The sequence below is a fragment of the Prionailurus bengalensis genome, chromosome A1 (assembly GCF_016509475.1).
Source record: "Prionailurus bengalensis isolate Pbe53 chromosome A1, Fcat_Pben_1.1_paternal_pri, whole genome shotgun sequence".
In the NCBI taxonomy this organism is placed as follows: domain Eukaryota; kingdom Metazoa; phylum Chordata; class Mammalia; order Carnivora; family Felidae; genus Prionailurus; species Prionailurus bengalensis.
The window spans coordinates 174,521,572-174,539,844 of NC_057343.1; the positions used below are offsets into that span (position 1 = coordinate 174,521,572).

An 18,273-nucleotide genomic window follows, 5' to 3' on the forward strand; every position below is an offset into this window, starting at 1 on the left:
GAGCCACCCATATGCCCCAGTACTACATTTTGGAAAATTGTCTATTGTACTGTACATTTCTCATGCTAGGCTCTTCCATCTTTCCAGGGGTAAGCCATCAACTCAAAACTCAGACTCTGAGTGTTTGTAAAGTGGACGGAGCTCCCAGCATTACAGAGGGGATGTCCCAGGGTCCTTGACCTAGTTCAGGGCTCCAGTTTCCTGCTTCATATTGCTTAAGTTTGCACCATAGCCCTGCCTGTGCTGGGCTTCTCTTAAGGCAGACTCAGAAGGAAGTGCACCTTCCTGAATTAACTGATGTTCAGTTAGTGGTGGCCAAGGAAGAGGGTGGGACATTACAACTCAGGTGACTTGTGAGTTTCATTTCACAGTTCAGTGGGATGCCTCACATTGAGAGAGAAGAGCTGACGCCCGAGGAAAGTGACCAACTGCTTCTCCCAGGTAAGAGCCTCTTCTAATTCCTGCTTGCTTTAGCCCCAGTCCCTTGCCCTCATCTCTCCAGCTTGGCCCATGCTAGGGGAGTGGAGGCTGGAACGACTAAGCCAGATGTCCTCAGTGGTAGCTCCCATCCTTGGCAGGGATCCGTGGATACTTTTCAGAAGGAAGTCTCACCTCATGTAGCTGATTCAGCTGAGTTAAGCTAAGAGGCCAACAGTTACTCAAACATGTGCAGACCCTGGCTGGGTTCTGGGAATCTAGGGATGTGGAAGAAATGTCCCTCCCCACTGGGCTCAGCTGGAAGAGACAAACAGGGATACATTTACTGGGAGTGTAAACACTGAGATTTATTGAGGGGAATATTTACAGTCTTTGGCATGTAGAAATATGGAATAGATATCAAACAGAAGAGTGAATGAGTAAGAGAGTAAATATATGATTGAATTAGCTAGGAGTGAGTGAATGAATGTTTGAGTTAGCTGAGCCTCAAAAGGGGAGTGAAAGCTCACCCCGTGTGTAACCCTTGGCCCTTTACTAAGATTATAATTGCCTTAGCTATCCCATTTTATTCTTGAAACAAACTTGTAACATACGTGGAGTTAACATTCCCATTTGACAGATTTTGGAAATTAGGTATATGTTACTTTGAGGAAATTTGTTAGAAACTCATTTCTTAGTTCTCCAAATAAGGACCCCACCCCCAACCCCCAAATTTTTCAAAGCTGTATTAGCACCTACCTATGCCAAATCTTGTGCTGGGCTGAAGATGTAAATGACTCAGACACAGTACTTCCAGAGTCAAGGAATACCATGAATGAAGGCTGGACAGCAGGAGACAGGGTGAAGCTTGTAGTAAGTGTGGCTGGACTATGAGTGGGAGTAGGAAGAGAGGAAGCTTGGGGCCTGCAATGCTGTGATAAAGAGTTTTAGACTTTTTTTTTTTTTTCCTGCAGTGGGAACATCAAAATGTGAAGGTTTACCTCCTTAAGGGAGATAGGGCTGGGAAATGGCATTTTTGCATAGTCTGGTGATATGTTGGTAGTTGGTAGGGCAGGGAGATATACAAATTGGAGCAGAAGTATCAGGAGGTTGTTGGAATAATCAGATGGGAATAGGGTCTGGGGCAATGGCAGTGGGAACCAGAAGGAGGGGATACATGGGAGAACTCTTTCCATTTTTAGCTCTTTCAGCGTAAGACCTGATTGCATAGAGGAAGTGAGGGTCAAGGATGTAGACAGGCACCTGAATAGTTGTGAGAGTGAGCAACCTTAATGCCTCCAGCCAATGTGGAGGACAGGAAAAGTTTCATAGGGAAAAGTGAAGGAGAAAATGAATGTGTCTTTGACTATTGAGTTTGAGGAGCCTCTCTATCATCTGGACAGTAATGTCTAACAGACCATTAGAATTTGGGATTTGGTTCAGGACAGGGGTAGATTTAGGAGCCCTTGCACATAGGCCTCAATCAAACCTTGCAGATGATACAAAGGGAGTGTGGGGAAGAGGGCTATGGCCAGAAACTAGGAGAGGGGGGTGTTGTTTAAGGGGAGAGGAGAGAAGAAGTTATGAAGACTATGAGAGACTCAGGAAGGAGGCCCAGGAAAGACTGGCTGTCAAAGCCAAGGGACAAGAGAATTTTACAGTGAAAAGAATGCTCATGGCTTTGCATGACTGAGAGAGGACAGTAAGGGTGGGGACTGAGGAAAAGGTTGGGATTGGGCAGTCAGGAGATCCTAGGTGATCAGTAGGAGGGCAAATTCATGGGCATCATGGGGGTGGAAGATGGGGAGGGGTTGCAGGGATGGAAAAGTATCTTTCCTGAAGTTTTGCTGTTATAGGAAGAGAGGTAGAGTAATTCAGTGGACAGATACCTTCTGCTCATCTTGGGGCCTCCACTGCATTTTCCCTTTTTCTTAACCCTGAAAGGCACCTGAATCACCAAAAGCTCCCTTGGGAACTTCTTGGAACACCAATACCACCTCTAGCTTGAATTAGCAAAGTACCAAACATCTCTACAGTCCTTTACAGTGTGCAAATTCATTAACTCCTTTACAGTGTGCAGATTCATTAACTCCTTTAATCCTCACAAGAACTGAATTTTTGTCCTGTCATAGAAGAGGAGATTGAGGCTCATAGAGTTTCAATTCAGATTCATCTAAATAAATCTGAAGGCACACCCTGAGCAAGGTTCTTTTGCTCTCATTATTTCATTTGCGCCACATAGCCCTTTGACATATATTGGTCCCCATTTGGCAGATGAAGAAAATTAGGCCTCCAGATTAGAGACCTGGTGCTGCTGCTTTGTGAAGAGCTGGGTCCTCGACTCTGAGCACAGGGCTGTTTCCATTCTGCATCACTATACTTCCAAAACCCACCCATGAGCTGATGTTTGTGTTACACATTAAATTTCCTGAAGGACAAAAAAATCCCAAAACTAACTTTATTTATTTATTTATTTATTTATTTATTTATTTATTTATTTTAATGTGTACTTATTTTTGAGAGAGACAGAGCGTGACTGGGAGAGGGGCAGAGAGAGGGAGACACAGAATCCAAAGCATACTCCAGGCTCCAAGCTGTCAGCACAGAGCCCAATGCAGGACTTGAACTCACAAACCGTTAGATCATGACCTTAGCTAAATTCAGATGCTTAACTGATTGAGCCACCCAGGCGCCCCTCAAAGCATTTTCTAAGTCTTACTCCATTTAATTCTTACAAGAACCTTGTGAAGGTAGATGGTAGATATTTCCTCCCATTTTACAGATGAAAAAACTGAATTTCAAAGAAGTCAGAAATGACCTGCCCGAAGTTGTGCCACTAGTGGAACCCCTTTCTAAAGCGCGAACCCATCCCTGTTTAGATCTCCCTTCAAGATGAAGTTTGCTGGGCACCTGGGTGGCTTAGTTGGTTAAGTGTCCAACTCTTGATTTGGGCTCAGGTCATGACCTCACGGTTCGTGAGACTGAGCTCCACATTGGGCTCTGTGCTGACAGTGCAGAGCCTGCTTGGGATTCTCTCTCTCTCCCTCTCTCTGCCCCTCCTCCACTCACCTCTCTTTCTCTTTATTAAAATAAACTTAAAAAAAAAAAGATGAAATCTGCATGCCTTAGCTAGGCATAAAGGCCATTCTTAGTCCAGCCTGCCTGCTTCTCCAGCAAGTCTTTGGCCCCTCCTTACCTCACACCCTTTGTTCCAAACCTCTGGAACATCCCTGAAATCCCAAGCACAGTAGCAGGTCCATGTCTGTTACTGCCCATGTCAACTGTATTATGATTGTTGGTAAGGTTCTGAAATCCCTGAGGCCAAAGGCTACATCTCCTTTGTACCCCAACATTTGGCACAGTAGCCATCAGGAATTGTAAATGTAAATAAGTGACAGAATGAATAAATGGCATTGGGATTAGAAATCAGTCTTCCTAATGCTCTGTTAATATACATGCTTCTGGAAAATGAAGGCCTTCTGGTTGATTGCCAAAGGATCCGTTGATGGTCAGAGGTTCTGAGCTCTGCACACAGCTTTCTTCCCAGACCCCTTAAGAAGGAAGAAAGTTAAGGTCCATGGCCTCTGAGGGTTTGCAGAGTGTGTGGTTCATGAGGACTGTCCTTTTCCTTCTATAGGTGGCCGCCCCCCATTGTGGAAACACATGGAATCCATTGGGGCAGTAGGGTTGCAGCAAAGGGAAGGAGTTCCTAGCTGCTCCCAGAAGGGCTTGCCTTGCCCCTCAGACAGCTCTGAGCTGGTAAGTGCAGCACGGGGTTTCTCTCTGCTGTAAGGCGCTGTCCCTGCCCTGATGGGTTGGCATAGTCTAGAAAGGACCATCTTGCGGTTTTCTGGTAGAAAGTTGCATTCTTAAGGCACTTCCTTCTTCTATTTCTTTAGTTACTCCTGCATGTCTCCCTCCCTTCAACATGGCCACTGCAATCAGGCACACAGAGTTGATTGCAGGGCTGAACTCAACGTAGAGGTTATTCTGCAGCATAGTCCATAAGCCTCAGGTTAGCTCAGACTGAGTTTCTCTTTTCTATCATCTGTTTTTTTTTTTAAGTTTATTTATTTTGAGAGAGACAAAGACAGAGAGAGCAAGTGGGGGAGGGGCAGCGAGAGGGGTATAGAGAGAATTGCAAGCAGAGCTGGACTCAGAGCTCAAACTCACAAACCATAGATCATTACCCAAGCTGAAACCAAGAGTCAGACACTTAACTAACCAAGCCACTCAGGCACCCTTCTTTTCTGTCATCTTGACCAAGATTTAGAAACCCTTGCATATCACACCATCAAGCAGGAAACACTTGTGTAAGTCATTTCATATCTGTTAGTCTGTTTCCTCATCAGTAAAATGAAGGAAAATAAAGTCTAATCCTCCCACCCCCTTGGAGGATTAAGCGAACTAATGGAGATAAAGGACCTGCACAGAGGAGGCCTCCGTGAAAGGGTTCTTGAATTTTTCCCTGCAGTTTCTTTAGTTTTCTAGCTTATTCTGACATCTGCTGGACTTGGCTTGTTGCCTAAACTGTGAGGGCATTACCCCTCACTGTATTTCATGCTCCCACTTCACCTTTGTCCAGTCTCTGCTCCAGACCATGCTATCAACGTTTCCCTAGTACACAACTCATGGCTGGGCCACAGAAGTGAGCAATGACATGGCCCCTGGCATGGGGGACTCAGGCCTTCTGAGTATTATTATTCTCTTGGCCATATTCCAGGGCCACACAGCCAGGAAGTGGCAGAACAAGGACTCAGATGTAAGTTTTCTCGTCCTTTGGAGTTTCTTCACTGCAACCTTCATCAGCTTTGAGTTCTTTTGAGGTGAAATTGCTAGTTTTTATAAGGTTTCACGTTCATATGGAAACCCCCCTTCGGTCAGTTCTGGGCTCAAATCCCACTCTGTCCCTTAATAGCTGCTTGGGTTACGCAGATGACTATCCCTCTCTGACCTTCAGTTTCATCATTTGTAACACACGAACAACCCCTCCCAGTGTACATGGCTGCTAGAAGCATCCCCTATAATGTAAACACGGAACTGAACATCTGGCACTCCAGGTAGGATCATTTGCCTCCTTAGGAATCTGTTTTCCATTCTCTTCTTAAGCAGAGGTGGGAGCAACTCGCCTGCATCTCCCTCACTGAACATCCTTTCCTCCTTGGCTCTCCCTGCCTCCTTATTCATATGCCTGGTGGTTACTTTACAGATATGGGTCCAGCGTGGGGCACTGGAATGGAATTACTGTGGGACAGGTGGTGAGGACCTGGGAAAGGCTCAGCCCAGGAGACTAGAAAATAGAGTCACAGGTTGGGACTCTCCAGCAAACCTAGAAGGGCTGCTGGTGTCTCTTTGAAGGACAGGCCAGAGAGTCATCTGGGGGAGGTTTCCACATACAGATGAGGTACTGGGGTCCTCTTAAACTCCCCCACAGTAGCCTGATGGAGAAGAACCTGGGGTGTCCTATTCTCTGCTTTTTGCCTGCCTACCCCTCCCATCACTTTGATTCATCCCTAGCCCAGCCTTCCCCCCAATTCATCCCCTCACTCTGAAGAAAATCCCTTTATCCTCTTCTCCAGATCTTCAAATGGCTTGTTCCCTTCCTTCATTTAGGTCACCTCCTCAGGGAGAACTTCCCAGACCAATATCCAAAAATACCTCTTCCTCCCCTGGTCACTCTCAAACTTCTATTCCTGCCTTAAAAAAAAAATCTACCATTTCTACCAGAATATATGTTTATTTGCTTATTTTCTGCATCTGTGCTGAAATCTGAGCTTCACAAGAACAGAACTCAGCTGGTTATGCAACATATAGTGCTTAGAATAGTGTTGGGCATGTAGTAGGGGCTCTATTGATGTCTGTGGGAAGGATGGCTGACTGATGGCTGATGATGATGGCCAATTGTCCTCCATGGTGTAGCCTCCAAATTTTCCTGGGCCGGGCTTACTTAGGTTCCAGAGTCAAATGGATTAAGAACCTGAACTTGAGATTCATTCACACATTTTGTTCATTTGCACATTCAATGACAATTCACTGAGCAGCTCACCTCTGGGTACTGGGGAGCCAGAGTGAGTCAGGGGTACGACAGGAGAGAGGCCTCACTTAACCCTGAATTCAAAGAAGCGGAAGGGGCAGGGGACACAGGGATCTGAGAAGGAGCTACCAGAGAATGGAGCAGGAGGAGGAAGTGTGTGGGTCTCCCCTCTAAGAAGGAACCTTCTAAGAATGCAGGAATGTAGTGTAAGCTGCAGGCTATAAAAGAGAGCCAAGGGATGTGAAGAGGTGAGGAGTGGGGCTGAGCAGGTGTTGGGGAGACCAGCAAGGCTCAGAAAGAGCTCAGGAAGGGCTCTAGTCAGCTTCTGGGAAAGTCAAGGGAGGTGCTGGTCTGTACTGGCAAGAAGAGGAGGTGTGAGCCAGGCAGGACAGTCCTGATTGGAGTGAGAGAGCTTGGCTAGGTTAACAGGGCTCTTGCCCAGATGTTAGCCTGTTTCTCCCCAGGTGCTGGAATGCCTACAGCAATTCAAGGTAACACAGACACAGCTGCAGCAGATCCAAACCAGCCTCCTGGGCTCTATGGAGCAGGCACTAGGGGGGCAGGCCAGCCCTGCTTCCGCTGTCCGGATGCTGCCCACATATGTGGGGTCCACCCCACATGGCACTGGTGGGTGACATAGACTAAGATGGGTGGGCAGGCCTGGGGAGAATGTTCTGATCTGGGGAAGGGAGAAGTTCCTTATCCCTCTTCCCATTAAGGTTCCCAACTCTAAGCTCTCTTAATGAGACTTTACAGTCCTTGGGGATGTTTCTGGGAGGCAGAGGGCTTGTCTTGCCAGCTCATGCCTTTCTGTGACCTTTCTGCCCCAGAGCAAGGAGATTTTTTGGTGCTGGAGCTGGGGGCCACAGGGGCCTCACTGCGTGTTCTGTGGGTGACCCTGATGGGCACTGAAGGACACAGGATGGAGCCCCGGAGCCAGGAGTTTGTGATCCCCCCAGAGGTGATGCTGGGTCCTGGTCAGCAGGTGAGAGGTCACTGCCCAGTCTCTGGGGCTTGGCTGGGTGGCCAGGGCTCTGGTGGGCAGATCTGAGCCCCCAACCTGTTCCACAGCTCTTTGACTTTGCTGCCCACTGCCTGTCTGAGTTCCTGGATGCATTCCCTGTGAGCACTCAGGATCTGCAGCTTGGGTTCAGCTTCTCCTTCCCTTGTCACCAGACAGGACTGGACAGGGTGAGGCAGAGTGGGCATGGGAACATTGGGTGGAGGAACCACAACCCTATGAAGGTTGCTGGGGAGTGACCCAGCTTTCCTGCCCCCAGAGCACCCTCATTTCCTGGACCAAAGGTTTTAGGTGCAGTGGTGTGGAAGGCCACGACGTGGTCCAGTTACTACGAGATGCCATCAAGAGGCAGGGGGTGAGTAGAGGCAAGGGCAATGGGAGGGCAGCTTGTGTGGCCTGGGCCTGGGCCCAGCATACATAGGCTGTGCCTGTGCTCCTGGGAAGGCCTGCTTTCCTTTTCTGTTTATATCCTTTATCCAGTTTAACTCTGGGGTGAATGTTGCTACCATTCCCATTTTATAGGTAAGGAGGCTGAGGCTAGGAAAGGTCAAAAAATTTTTAGGACTGTAGGAGAAAACAAGGATGAAAAGACTTGACCCTGTCCTCAAGGACTTCACAGTCTAGTGGGAAAGCATTTTGACAAAAGATTGTCCCTGTCAAGGAGGTGGTTCCAATGACTTCGGTAGCACTGGGAAAGGTACACCAGGACCTGGGCAGGGATTTGAAGGAGGAATTCTCCAGGTGTATAAGCTAGGCCTGGGGTGGAAGGTCTTGTTTCAGAGAAGAGTATGTGCAAAAGCCTGGATGCCTGAGAAAGGTGGATCTGAATTCATGTGACTAAATACAGTGGTGCTAGTGGATGGTAGTCAGGGCTGGGAGGAGCAGGCTTGGGGAGTCAGGCCAAGATGAGGATGAGCAAGCCAGGTGCCAACAGTGCAGTTTTCCAGATGCCATGCTTGCTCACCCTCATCTTGGTCCTGTGGGGAGCGCTGGTGTTCTGGGGGTGATGGCTGAGGTTGAAGCCTTTGAGAGTCCCAGGACCCGAGCTGGGGGTGGAAGAGCCAAGGGGAAGTGTGGAATGGGAGGAAAATCCTCTAGGTGGGATGGCCTAGAATATATGTGTGGGCATGAGCACACATATTTCATGGACTCTGAGAACCTCCATAAAAGCCAGGACCCCTCCGTCAAACCAAGGCCCTAGGCTTGCCCATCCCCCCGGTTCCCCACTCTACCTACATAGGTAGAGCCCTGACCTCTGCCCTCTCCATTGTCCAGGCCTACAGCATCGATGTGGTTGCCGTGGTGAATGACACAGTGGGCACCATGATGGGCTGCGAGCCAGGGGTTGGGCCTTGTGAGGTCGGGCTTGTTGTAGGTGAGCCGTGGGCCATTTGTGATGATGGGTAGAGGGCACAGCTACCTGATGGGCAGGTCCTGATGGAGTCATCCCTGCCAGACACTGGCACCAATGCATGTTACATGGAGGAGGCAAGGCATGTGGCGGTGCTGGATGAGGACCGGGGTCGTGTCTGCGTCAGCGTTGAGTGGGGCTCCTTCGGCGATGATGAAGCTCTGGGACCAGTGCTGACCACATTTGACCATGCCTTGGACCGAGAGTCCCTGAATCCTGGTGCCCAAAGGTGGCCTGATCTTCTGCTCTAGAACTTATCATTCTTCTGCTCCCTTCCTCACTGCTATCCCTGAACTCAGGACCCTCCCTCTTGCTTGCTCATAGGGTTTCCAGGTTGCAACCTGGGGGGCCCTGGCCAGGCTCAAAGAATTAAGGGCTTAAGATTCTAGAACCCAGAGTTTTCAACACTTAGCCCTCCCTTATTCCTGACAGGTGTTCCCTGCCCTCTTTTGGGTCCTGCCACCCTCCAGGAGCCCCTCTGAACCCAACTTAAGCCAGAGGGGGCAGCAAAATCTGGATAAACACCCACCTATCTCCTGGAAGGCCATTTGCTTCTAGAACCTCCAGTCCGGGGACCCTAAAGAAAATGATCCTTCTTTTGGGGCTCTTAGAGGTGGGGCCAGGTGGGCTGAGGACTTAAGAAAGGCTCTGTCCAGCCATACTTCCTATCTATAGGTTTGAGAAGATGATTGGGGGCTTGTACCTGGGTGAACTGGTGAGGCTTGTGTTGGCTCACCTGGCCCAGCGAGGAGCCCTCTTTGGCGGCTGCACCTCCCCTGCCCTGCTGAGCCGAGGCAGCATTCTCCTAGAGCATGTGACTGAGATGGAGGAGTAAGTAGGGAAAGTGAGTGGGCTTAGACAAGGGGCTTTTTGGCTTGGGAGAGGGAAGGATGCTCTGTCCCCCAGGTAGCTCTGGGGCTGGGGGTGGGTAGGGAACTTCCAGGCTATTGAGTCCCAGTACGCTGTGTCCCTCCAGCCCCTTGGCCGGGGCAGCCCGTGTGCATGCTATCCTGCAGGACTTGGGCCTGAGCGTGGGAGCCTCGGATGCTGAGCTTGTGCGGTACGTGTGCACAGCCGTGTTTACTCGGGCTGCCCGGCTCTGTGCTGCTGCCCTGGCTGCTGTTCTCTCCCGCCTCCAACACAGCCGGGAGCAGCAGATGCTTCAGATCGCTGTGGCTACTGGAGGCCGAGTGTTTGAGCGACATCCCAGGTATGGGAAAAACACACAATCCTGTGTGAGCAGGTAGCAAGAACATGTGTGTGTTTTCCATAGAGACCCAGAGGGCACTCTGTGGTAGCATGGGTGCCAGGCAGTGGGTACAAGTGGCACTCAAGCAGAGTGAGGTCAGATGGGGACTAAGGGAAGCCAGAGGAAGTCACGGGAGAGAAAAGATGCTTCTTTTTGGGTGTGCAAGGGAGGGGTCTCTGGGGGCACTGGGAGCACTGGAGACACTGAGCATATGGTTGGTTCACAGATGGATTTAGAATTGAAGGGATCTGGAGTGATGGGGCTCAGGGCTTCAGCAAGCCCTGGGTGGGGTTCAGGTTCAGGTGCCAAGCCAGGTATGCTTGCTATGTGTCTGTGTAGTTTCCTCAGCATCCTGCAGGAGACCGTGATGCTCCTGGTCCCTGAATGTGACGTCTCCTTCATTCCCTCTGTGGACGGGGGCGGCCGGGGCGTGGCAATGGTGACTGCTGTGGCTGCCCGCCTGGCTGCTCACCGACGCCTGCTGGAAGAGACCCTGGCACCATTCCGGTTGAACCGTGAACAGCTGGCAGCAGTGCAGGCACAGATGCAGGAGGCCATGGCCAAGGGGCTCCAAGGGGAGGCCTCATCCCTCCGAATGCTCCCCACTTATGTACGGGCCACGCCTGATGGCAGTGGTGAGGACCTGGCCTAAGTGTGGGGCTGGGTAATGGGTTCCTGGAGGTCATAGCATGTGCTGAAGTCGAACCACCAGCTTTGTCCTGGCACTGAGGGTCTCTGTCCCACAGAGCGTGGGGACTTCCTGGCCCTGGACCTTGGGGGCACCAACTTCCGGGTCCTCCTGGTACGTGTAACTGCAGGAGGTGTGCAGATCACCAGCCAGGTCTACTCCATCCCAGAGTGTGTGGCCCAGGGCTCTGGACAGCAGGTACTCACAGCTTGGACCTGATGTCAAGAATGGGGAAGAGCCAGGATGGGACCACCCTCTGACTTGCCCCGTATCTCAGCTCTTCGACCACATTGTGGACTGCATTGTGGACTTCCAGCAGAAGCAAGGCCTGAGTGGGCAGAGCCTCCCCCTGGGTTTCACCTTCTCCTTCCCATGCAGGCAGCTTGGCCTGGATCAGGTGAGGGAGGGAGGGCCAGGAGAAACCATCCCCAAGGGCTTTTCACCCTCATCCCCTTCACGAAATGGGCAGGAGACCTGGGAGAGGGCTTCAGGTATCCTGGGCTGGAGCTAGGGGTGGGCAGAAGCACTGCTGTGCTGGGCCAGCACTTAGTCCCAGTTTCCCTGGATATGGTGCGTGCAGGTGGAGGAGGTGTGGCCTGGAATCTAGGGCTATAAAGAGGCCTGAGGTGGAAAAGAGCATGGATACCCCTGGGGGCTGCCAATGGGCAGGAAAGTGGAGCCAGGTTAGGTCTGGGCACTCGGGAGCAGTGTAGGCCCAGATCAGCGCTGATGAGGGGACACACTGACTGTCTCCCCCACAGCCCTGGTGTACCAATCTAGGGGACCTGCAGGGAAGAGCATTTGTTCCTGTATTTCAAGCGGCTGTGTTGTCCAGTTTCTTTGAATGTCTCCCCTTCCTGGCCTTGCTGTGCCCTGGCTTGGTGTTGGGTGCCTGACTGGAATGGCAGAGCAGCACAGAACTAGACACAGCACCCACTAAGCATCCACCTCTGCATGTCCTTCAACAAGAATGCTGGACTTCTCAGTGCATACATCTGAGGCCTGTCATGGAGACAGCTCCTCCCAGGCCTCTGGTCCAAGTTCCCAGGAGTCTCCTCCTCAGCAACCCCAACTTCTGCCAGAAAGCCTCCTGTGATCAGGAGCTTGCTGCCCCTAAAGTTGCCCACCACATTCTTCCACACCTGCGCTCACTGAAAAAGCTCTGCTTTCTCTTCTCCACCCAGCCTTTGTGCAGGTTTCACCTCTGCTCCAGCTCTGACCTCTCTCAGACATCTGCCTCTGTATTTTGCTTTCTTTCACACAATGGCCCTTTGGAATTGAGCATTCAGCACTGTCTGTCTGCTGGTCTCCTCCACTCTAGGCTAAGCACCCTGGCACCGTTTGATTATTCCTTGTAAGGTGTGAGAAGAAGGTGGGACTCAGGATGCAAAATCAGGCATGCAACAACAAACGAGGTCCTATTCATTTTCTAGAACTGAACTTAATTTCTGTGTTGAGCCCACATTCTTTTGAGGAGTGATAACTTAATGATAATCAATTTGGGGACCTCCTTCCCCAGGTAGGGGTTGCTCCCAACTGCACAGCATCCTTTGTTGTGTACGTGCAGACACTCGGGGAAGTCAGGAGATGCCCAGACCCCAGCTATGTGGACTCTCTGCTACTTCCTGTCTTGGTTCTTGACAGCTTCCTTGACGACTCACCTTCCCCTCCAAGGGGAAGGAGGACAGAGACCTCCTCTGCTGTCAGGTCACTCCAATCTCTACTGTCTCCTCCCTTCCCACACAGGGGAATGGCCCAGGAAGAGGCATAGGACACCTTTCTCAGGAAACTCCAAAACTTCAGTCCCTCACACCCAGCACCCCTTCCCCAGACCAGGGGTCTTTCTCTTGTCTGGGAGCAGGGAAGTTTTGCTGCTACTAATGATCTGTCTTCCCCACATTAACCCTCCTCCTCATTTGCCCTCTCACTCTCTGGTTTCTGGTTTCAATACAATGAGCATAGAACAGTCTGGCTGTGGTTATATAGGAAAAAGGATAAAAGGAAATATTGTTGGGGGAAATGTCGGTTAATAGTTCTAAAATCTCCTGCCCCAAAGATTTTCATAGCTGCTCTGCATGCTCATACTTTGGGCAGAGCTGCCATTTTCTAACAGCAGTAGGCTAACTCCTCCTGCCCCCACCCTCAGAGGAAGCACACTTAGAAATGAATAGTTCTACGCTGCCAAGCCCATCACTAAGTTCACAATTTAAGGCCAATTTCTCACAATAAAGGCCTATCTGTCTTGTCTCCTCCCATTCTGCCTAGGTGTCTGGATTCTGGCTTTTCCATTTGTCCTGCACTCATATCTGGAACACACAAGTGTATCTGCTATGGACACGGCTCTATCCCTAATTCCTCAATTTCCTTCATCTCAAGTGACTCTTGCTAGTTCTTTCTGAAAGAGCAGAATTTTCTGTCATTTGGACCCCTGAGCCTTCTGTGTCCTCCCTCTTCTCATACATAGCACTCATTTTATCAGCTCGGTTCATTCCTAACCCAATTATGAAGGGCCGTTCCTTCTGGGCAGCCGTCTTAAAACATCCAGACTCTCAGACCATCTGAGCATTCTGGCACTAATAATAGAAGACATAGGTCAGATGGTTATTAATAGCTTTCTTTACACAGGAAGGCCCCTGGAGAGTTAGGAGGGGCAGAGGGCAAGGCCTTCAACCATATGGCAGAGTGGGTATGGGATCCTGTTTGGGGAGAGGGGAAATCGTATGCTTCTGATGGGATGCAGGCTTTGGGGAGGGTGAGTGAGATTCCAAGGGGCCTTCACCTTCCTGCCCCACCTTGGTCCCACCCTAGGGCATCCTCCTAAACTGGACAAAGGGTTTCAATGCATCAGACTGTGAGGGCCAAGATGTTGTGTGTCTGCTGCGGGAAGCCATTGGGCGAAAACAGGTGAGGAGTCTGCCTCTAGGGATGCTTGGGGCTGTGGCAGGCCTTGAAGGGAGCAAAGGGTCCCTTGCTTCCTGACCCAGGGGGGTGGAGTGGGTGGCTCTCTGCAGTAGAGACCTTTGGGTCCAGCGCTGGTTGCCGTGACGACCACGTTGCCCAGCAACTAGCAGCATCCTTTTGTGTGCAGGCAGTGAAGCTGAATGTGGTTGCCATTGTCAATGACACGGTGGGGACCATGATGTCCTGTGGCTATGAGGATCCCCGTTGTGAGGTCGGCCTCATCGTTGGTGAGGAGGGCCCTGCTTTTTTGTGCTCCTATTGCCTGGTGTTAATTCATTGCTTCCTGTTGATTCCTCAGGTTGGACACTCCCCTGGTCTTGGGGATGTGGCATCTTTCCTGCCTGACCCAACTAGGCCCTGCAACACTCATTTGGACTGGGTGTCTAAACTTTGGTTGTTTAGCCCAGCTCAGCTACTGATTCACAGTCATTTAAGCTCTCTGAGCCTCAGTTTGCCCTTCAGTTAAATGACTCTGAGCTTTAGAGTCATACAGATTTGGGTGGAAATACTAGCTCTGCCACTTCTATCTGTATGACCTTGGCCAAATCACCAGAGACTCAGTTTCCTTCTAAAATGGAGATAATGCCTGTCTCAAGGGTCATGAGGATGAAACAAGAGGCAACAAAGTGTGGGACAATGCTTAGCTCATGGTACATATACAGTGCTTGGAACTGAGTAGAGGCTGTGGGTGGAGGACACAGAATGAGCTGTGGGGGTCCTTCAGGTAGTCCAAGATCCTAAGTCTTTATTAAGCATTTCTCCTCTGGCCAGATAGGGCCTGGATGAAAGGTCAGGAAACCACATAAAGACAGGGGAAATACCTGTCTTCTCAAAACTGACCATGGGGTGCCTGGCTGGCTGTCAGAGGAGCATGTCACTCTTGATCTCAGGATCGTGAGTTAAAGTCCCATGTGGGGTGTAGAGATTACTTAAATGAAAAAACAAACAAACAAACAAACAAACTTTAAAACAAACAAACTGACCATTTAGTGGGAATTGAGCCCAGAACAGCATGTGGCAGTCAGAGAGAGCTTAATCGGACTCTACACATCAGGGTGACAAGGCCAAGATCAGAAAGGAAGTGATCCCAACATGAATGGGACTTGAAGAGAGAGGGTTGTCTAGGCAGGGGAGGAGGGCTCCCACAGCTCTTTGGGTAGTCTCCCAGAGAAGGAGGTATGTAGTAGCCTCCTTTAAATTGGGAGCTTCTTGAAAATAGAACCTAGCATGGAGAGATGCTCAGGAGAGGTGTGCCCAGATTGGTATGTGAATAAACATCTAGTCAGAGGAATTCCAGGTGGGGCTGACAAGGAGACCACCTGCCTAGAGCTGACCATGTATTGGGGGAGAGGGAGGGGATGTCTTTACCCAGAGTATGCCCTCTGCCTAGAATGCCTTTCCTTTCTGTGCTTCTTGGCTTTAAGGTAAAATCCAAACATCATTTCCTCTCTGTAGCTTTTCCTGACCCTCTAGGCAGGAAGACTCAGCGGTGCTTAAGGCTCCCATGATGCTCTTATTTGCACTTCTACCTGGGTACATACAGGCACTATCAGAGTTAGCTGCTTACTGCCCAACCTTTGGCCACTGTAGGGCTCCTCATGTCTTGATTCCTATGTCCCCGGTTCCCAGCCAGAACCGGCTGGTTTCACTAAAGATGTGGAAAGCCAGTGTAGGGAGATTGGGCCTCTCAGTTGCAGGCAGCAGGGGTTGGGAGGCTCCCTCACATATCTCCCAGGGGTGGTCTGGGGTAGCATGGAAGATACAGTGATGGTGGTGCTTGTACGGAAAGTAGTGGAGGCCCAGAGGCCTTGATGCTCCAGGGTCTTCAGAAGGAATGTCAGGAAGGAAGGCATATCAGGATCTGGCACAGGTTGTGAGTGTGGGGAAATGGAGAGGTAAGACATGAACCCAAATTTTGCCATGTCAGTCTGGGAAGGGTTCAGAGGAGTCTTATCCATGTCAGTAAATGGCTTCCACCCTGTCTGGCCTCTCTGCAGGAACTGGCACTAATGCCTGCTACATGGAGGAACTTCGGAATGTGGCAAGTGTGGCTGGGGATTCAGGCCACATGTGCATCAATATGGAGTGGGGAGCCTTTGGGGATGATGGCTCTCTGGGCTTGCTCAGAACCTGCTTTGATGCAAATGTGGACCAGGCATCCATCAACCCTGGCAAGCAGAGGTATGGGCTGGGTTGGAAAGAGGTGGCTGGTGGTGGCTGGCACTGGTTATGGTAGCAGATGGGGTCTCCTGACCTTTGTGCACCTATGCTTTCTTGCAGTTTTGAGAAGATGATCAGTGGCATGTACCTTGGGGAGATCGTCCGCCACATTCTCTTGCATTTGACCAGCCTTGGAGTTCTCTTCCGGGGCCAGCAGACCCAGCGCCTTCAGACCAGGGACATCTTCAAGACCAAGTTTCTCTCTGAGATTGAAAGGTACCTGAGGCCTGCATTGCCTCCTTTCACCTCCCAAAGGAATCTATCCGCTTTGGGTAAAACTTTGGTTGGTGGGAGGTCCATTCCAGAGGATGGAGATGTCATGAGGTGGGAAAGCTAATGCAGGACTCTGGCTCTCTGTGCTCTTTCTTCCTTTCTTTCCTCAGTGACAGCCTGGCTCTGAGGCAGGTCCGAGCCATCCTGGAGGATCTGGGACTGCCCCTGACCTCAGATGATGCCCTGATGGTTCTGGAGGTGTGCCAGGCTGTGTCTCAGCGGGCTGCCCAGCTCTGTGGGGCGGGTGTGGCTGCTGTGGTGGAGAAGATCCGTGAGAACCGGGGCCTAGAAGAGTTGACTGTATCCGTGGGGGTGGATGGGACCCTCTACAAGCTGCACCCCCAGTGAGTCTGGGTGCTGGGCTGAGCAGGGAGGCATGGCTGGCTGGGGTCTGGCTGGCCTGGTCTTACCTCAGCCCCTCTCCTTCACAGCTTCTCCGGCCTGGTGGCAGCCACAGTCAGGGAGCTAGCCCCTCGCTGTGCGGTCACCTTCCTGCAGTCAGAAGATGGGTCTGGCAAAGGTGCAGCCCTGGTCACTGCGGTTGCCTGTCGCCTTGCCCAGATGGACCATGTTTGAAGAAGTCTCCAGGAACTACCCTTGCTGGACCAGGGCCCAGGTCCTACCTGTCCCCAGCTACCCAGGACTCCCAGAATAGCCCAAATGTGGCCATTCTGTGGCCACTAGCCTTGATCTCTGGCTTTCTCAGAGAGAAGTAGCACTTGGGTTAGCAATATATATATATAATTTATTTACATTCACGTCCGCTAAAATCCCTACGCACCCCGGCGGCCGGGCAAGGCTGTGTACATAAGGCCAAGTGTAAGTGCACGAATGCACTTAAGACAGAGTCAGGGCACGAGCTTCACACAACAGACCCCGCATGGGGGAACCGGCCAGCCCCAGGAGCGGGCACGCCACGGCACGCACACTTGCCATTGTCCAGCCCGGGACTCCCATTGCATATTCACATGCCCTGTTGGGCAGGGCTCCTCCAGGCTGGGGGTAGGGGGAGGATCAGGGAGGAGCCATTGGGTGTCCCTGGGTGGGTGGGAGAAGGGCAGCATGTGAGAGGCAGATGTGGACTGATACTGGGTGTGAGAGACGTGAGTGGCCTCCAGGTGTACAGCATGAGATGAGCGTGTGTGTGTGTGTGTGTGTGTGTGAGAGGGGGAGTATGTGAGATGAGAACACGAGACATGCATGGGCACATGCCCGTGCGGTGGTCGTGTGCCTGAACCCAGGGGCCGCCCCTTGTCCAGCTGTGGCCCTCAATCTAACAGGCTTGAAGCCAGGCCCCTCAGATGTGCCCCTACCTGGCAGGCACAGAAATGTTTGCATAAGGTCCAGCTCAGGCAGGAGCTCTGGGGGCCATGTCCCGAGCCCAGCATGTGCGCGCATGCCCGTGTGTATGCGGCCTCCTGGCCAGGGGCAGGAGGAGAGGTAGCATCACACGCACATACACACACACAGATGGGCTGGGCCTGGCTTGGGCTCTAGGCACTGTCCACCCTGGGTGGGCCCCAGAGGCCAGGGCATGGTCAGAGCAGGTGGCAGTGCCAGCCTGGCCAGGCAGGCCTTGGAGGGGCAGAAGTGTAGGCAGGGTCTGAAGGGCCAGTGTTAAGGGACAGTGTCTGCCAGGAGGGGGCCTGTCCACACAGCTCCCCCTGAGCACGGGGGAAGGGCCCCGTCTGGCATCTGTCCGTCCCTGGTGGGTGCCAAAGCTGGTGAGAGTGTAGGCGTTGTAGGCCTGGCTGGCCTCAGCACTCCGCCTCTGACACCGTGAAGAGGCCAGCGTCTGGCTGGCCCAGTCCGGCTACTGCTGCAGCCAGCTGGCTGAGGTTGCCGTTGGGGAAGTGCCGCGCCTCCCACAGGTTGAGGATCATGGCTGTGGGGCTGGGCTTGGAGGCAAAGAAGCTGAGATGGCTGTGGAGGGGGTGGGGAGGGGGGACAGGAGCCAGTCAGCGCCCTGCCTTACCCCAGGCTGTACCCTCCTGTCCCT

General features: G+C 51.6%; 2 protein-coding genes across 3 annotated transcripts in view; one reads left to right on the top strand and one right to left on the bottom strand.

Annotated features, from left to right (window-relative positions):
- On the top strand, positions 1-17,028 carry HK3 (hexokinase 3). Its single transcript, XM_043594947.1, has 19 exons — positions 1-441; positions 4,055-4,176; positions 6,916-7,078; positions 7,282-7,436; positions 7,523-7,642; positions 7,732-7,827; positions 8,748-8,847; positions 8,929-9,112; positions 9,559-9,714; positions 9,860-10,093; positions 10,472-10,767; positions 10,879-11,018; positions 11,098-11,217; positions 13,629-13,724; positions 13,909-14,008; positions 15,779-15,962; positions 16,062-16,217; positions 16,385-16,618; positions 16,706-17,028. The coding sequence occupies exons 1-19, from the start codon at positions 381-383 to the stop codon at positions 16,848-16,850; spliced, it is 2,862 nt and encodes a 953-aa protein (XP_043450882.1). The 5' UTR covers positions 1-380; the 3' UTR covers positions 16,851-17,028.
- The window catches only part of UNC5A (unc-5 netrin receptor A), a 62,101-nt gene continuing 60,826 nt past the window's right edge, over positions 16,999-18,273 (bottom strand). For both annotated transcript variants that reach the window (XM_043595147.1, XM_043595065.1), the window contains one exon: positions 16,999-18,197. In XM_043595147.1, the coding sequence (XP_043451082.1) occupies positions 18,032-18,197 (166 nt within the window). In that variant the 3' untranslated portion in view covers positions 16,999-18,031. The remainder of the gene's footprint in view (positions 18,198-18,273) is intronic.

What these genes read in the sequence shown, in the direction of transcription:
- HK3 (XM_043594947.1), top strand. Translation starts at nt 381, where the DNA reads ATGCCTCACATTGAGAGAGAAGAGCTGACGCCCGAGGAAAGTGACCAA. An exon ending in TGAGGTCGGGCTTGTTGTAG is followed by an intron (nt 8,848 to 8,928) that starts GTGAGCCGTGGG and finishes CATCCCTGCCAG; the next exon opens with ACACTGGCACCAATGCATGT. An exon ending in CATGTGACTGAGATGGAGGA is followed by an intron (nt 9,715 to 9,859) that starts GTAAGTAGGGAA and finishes GTGTCCCTCCAG; the next exon opens with CCCCTTGGCCGGGGCAGCCC.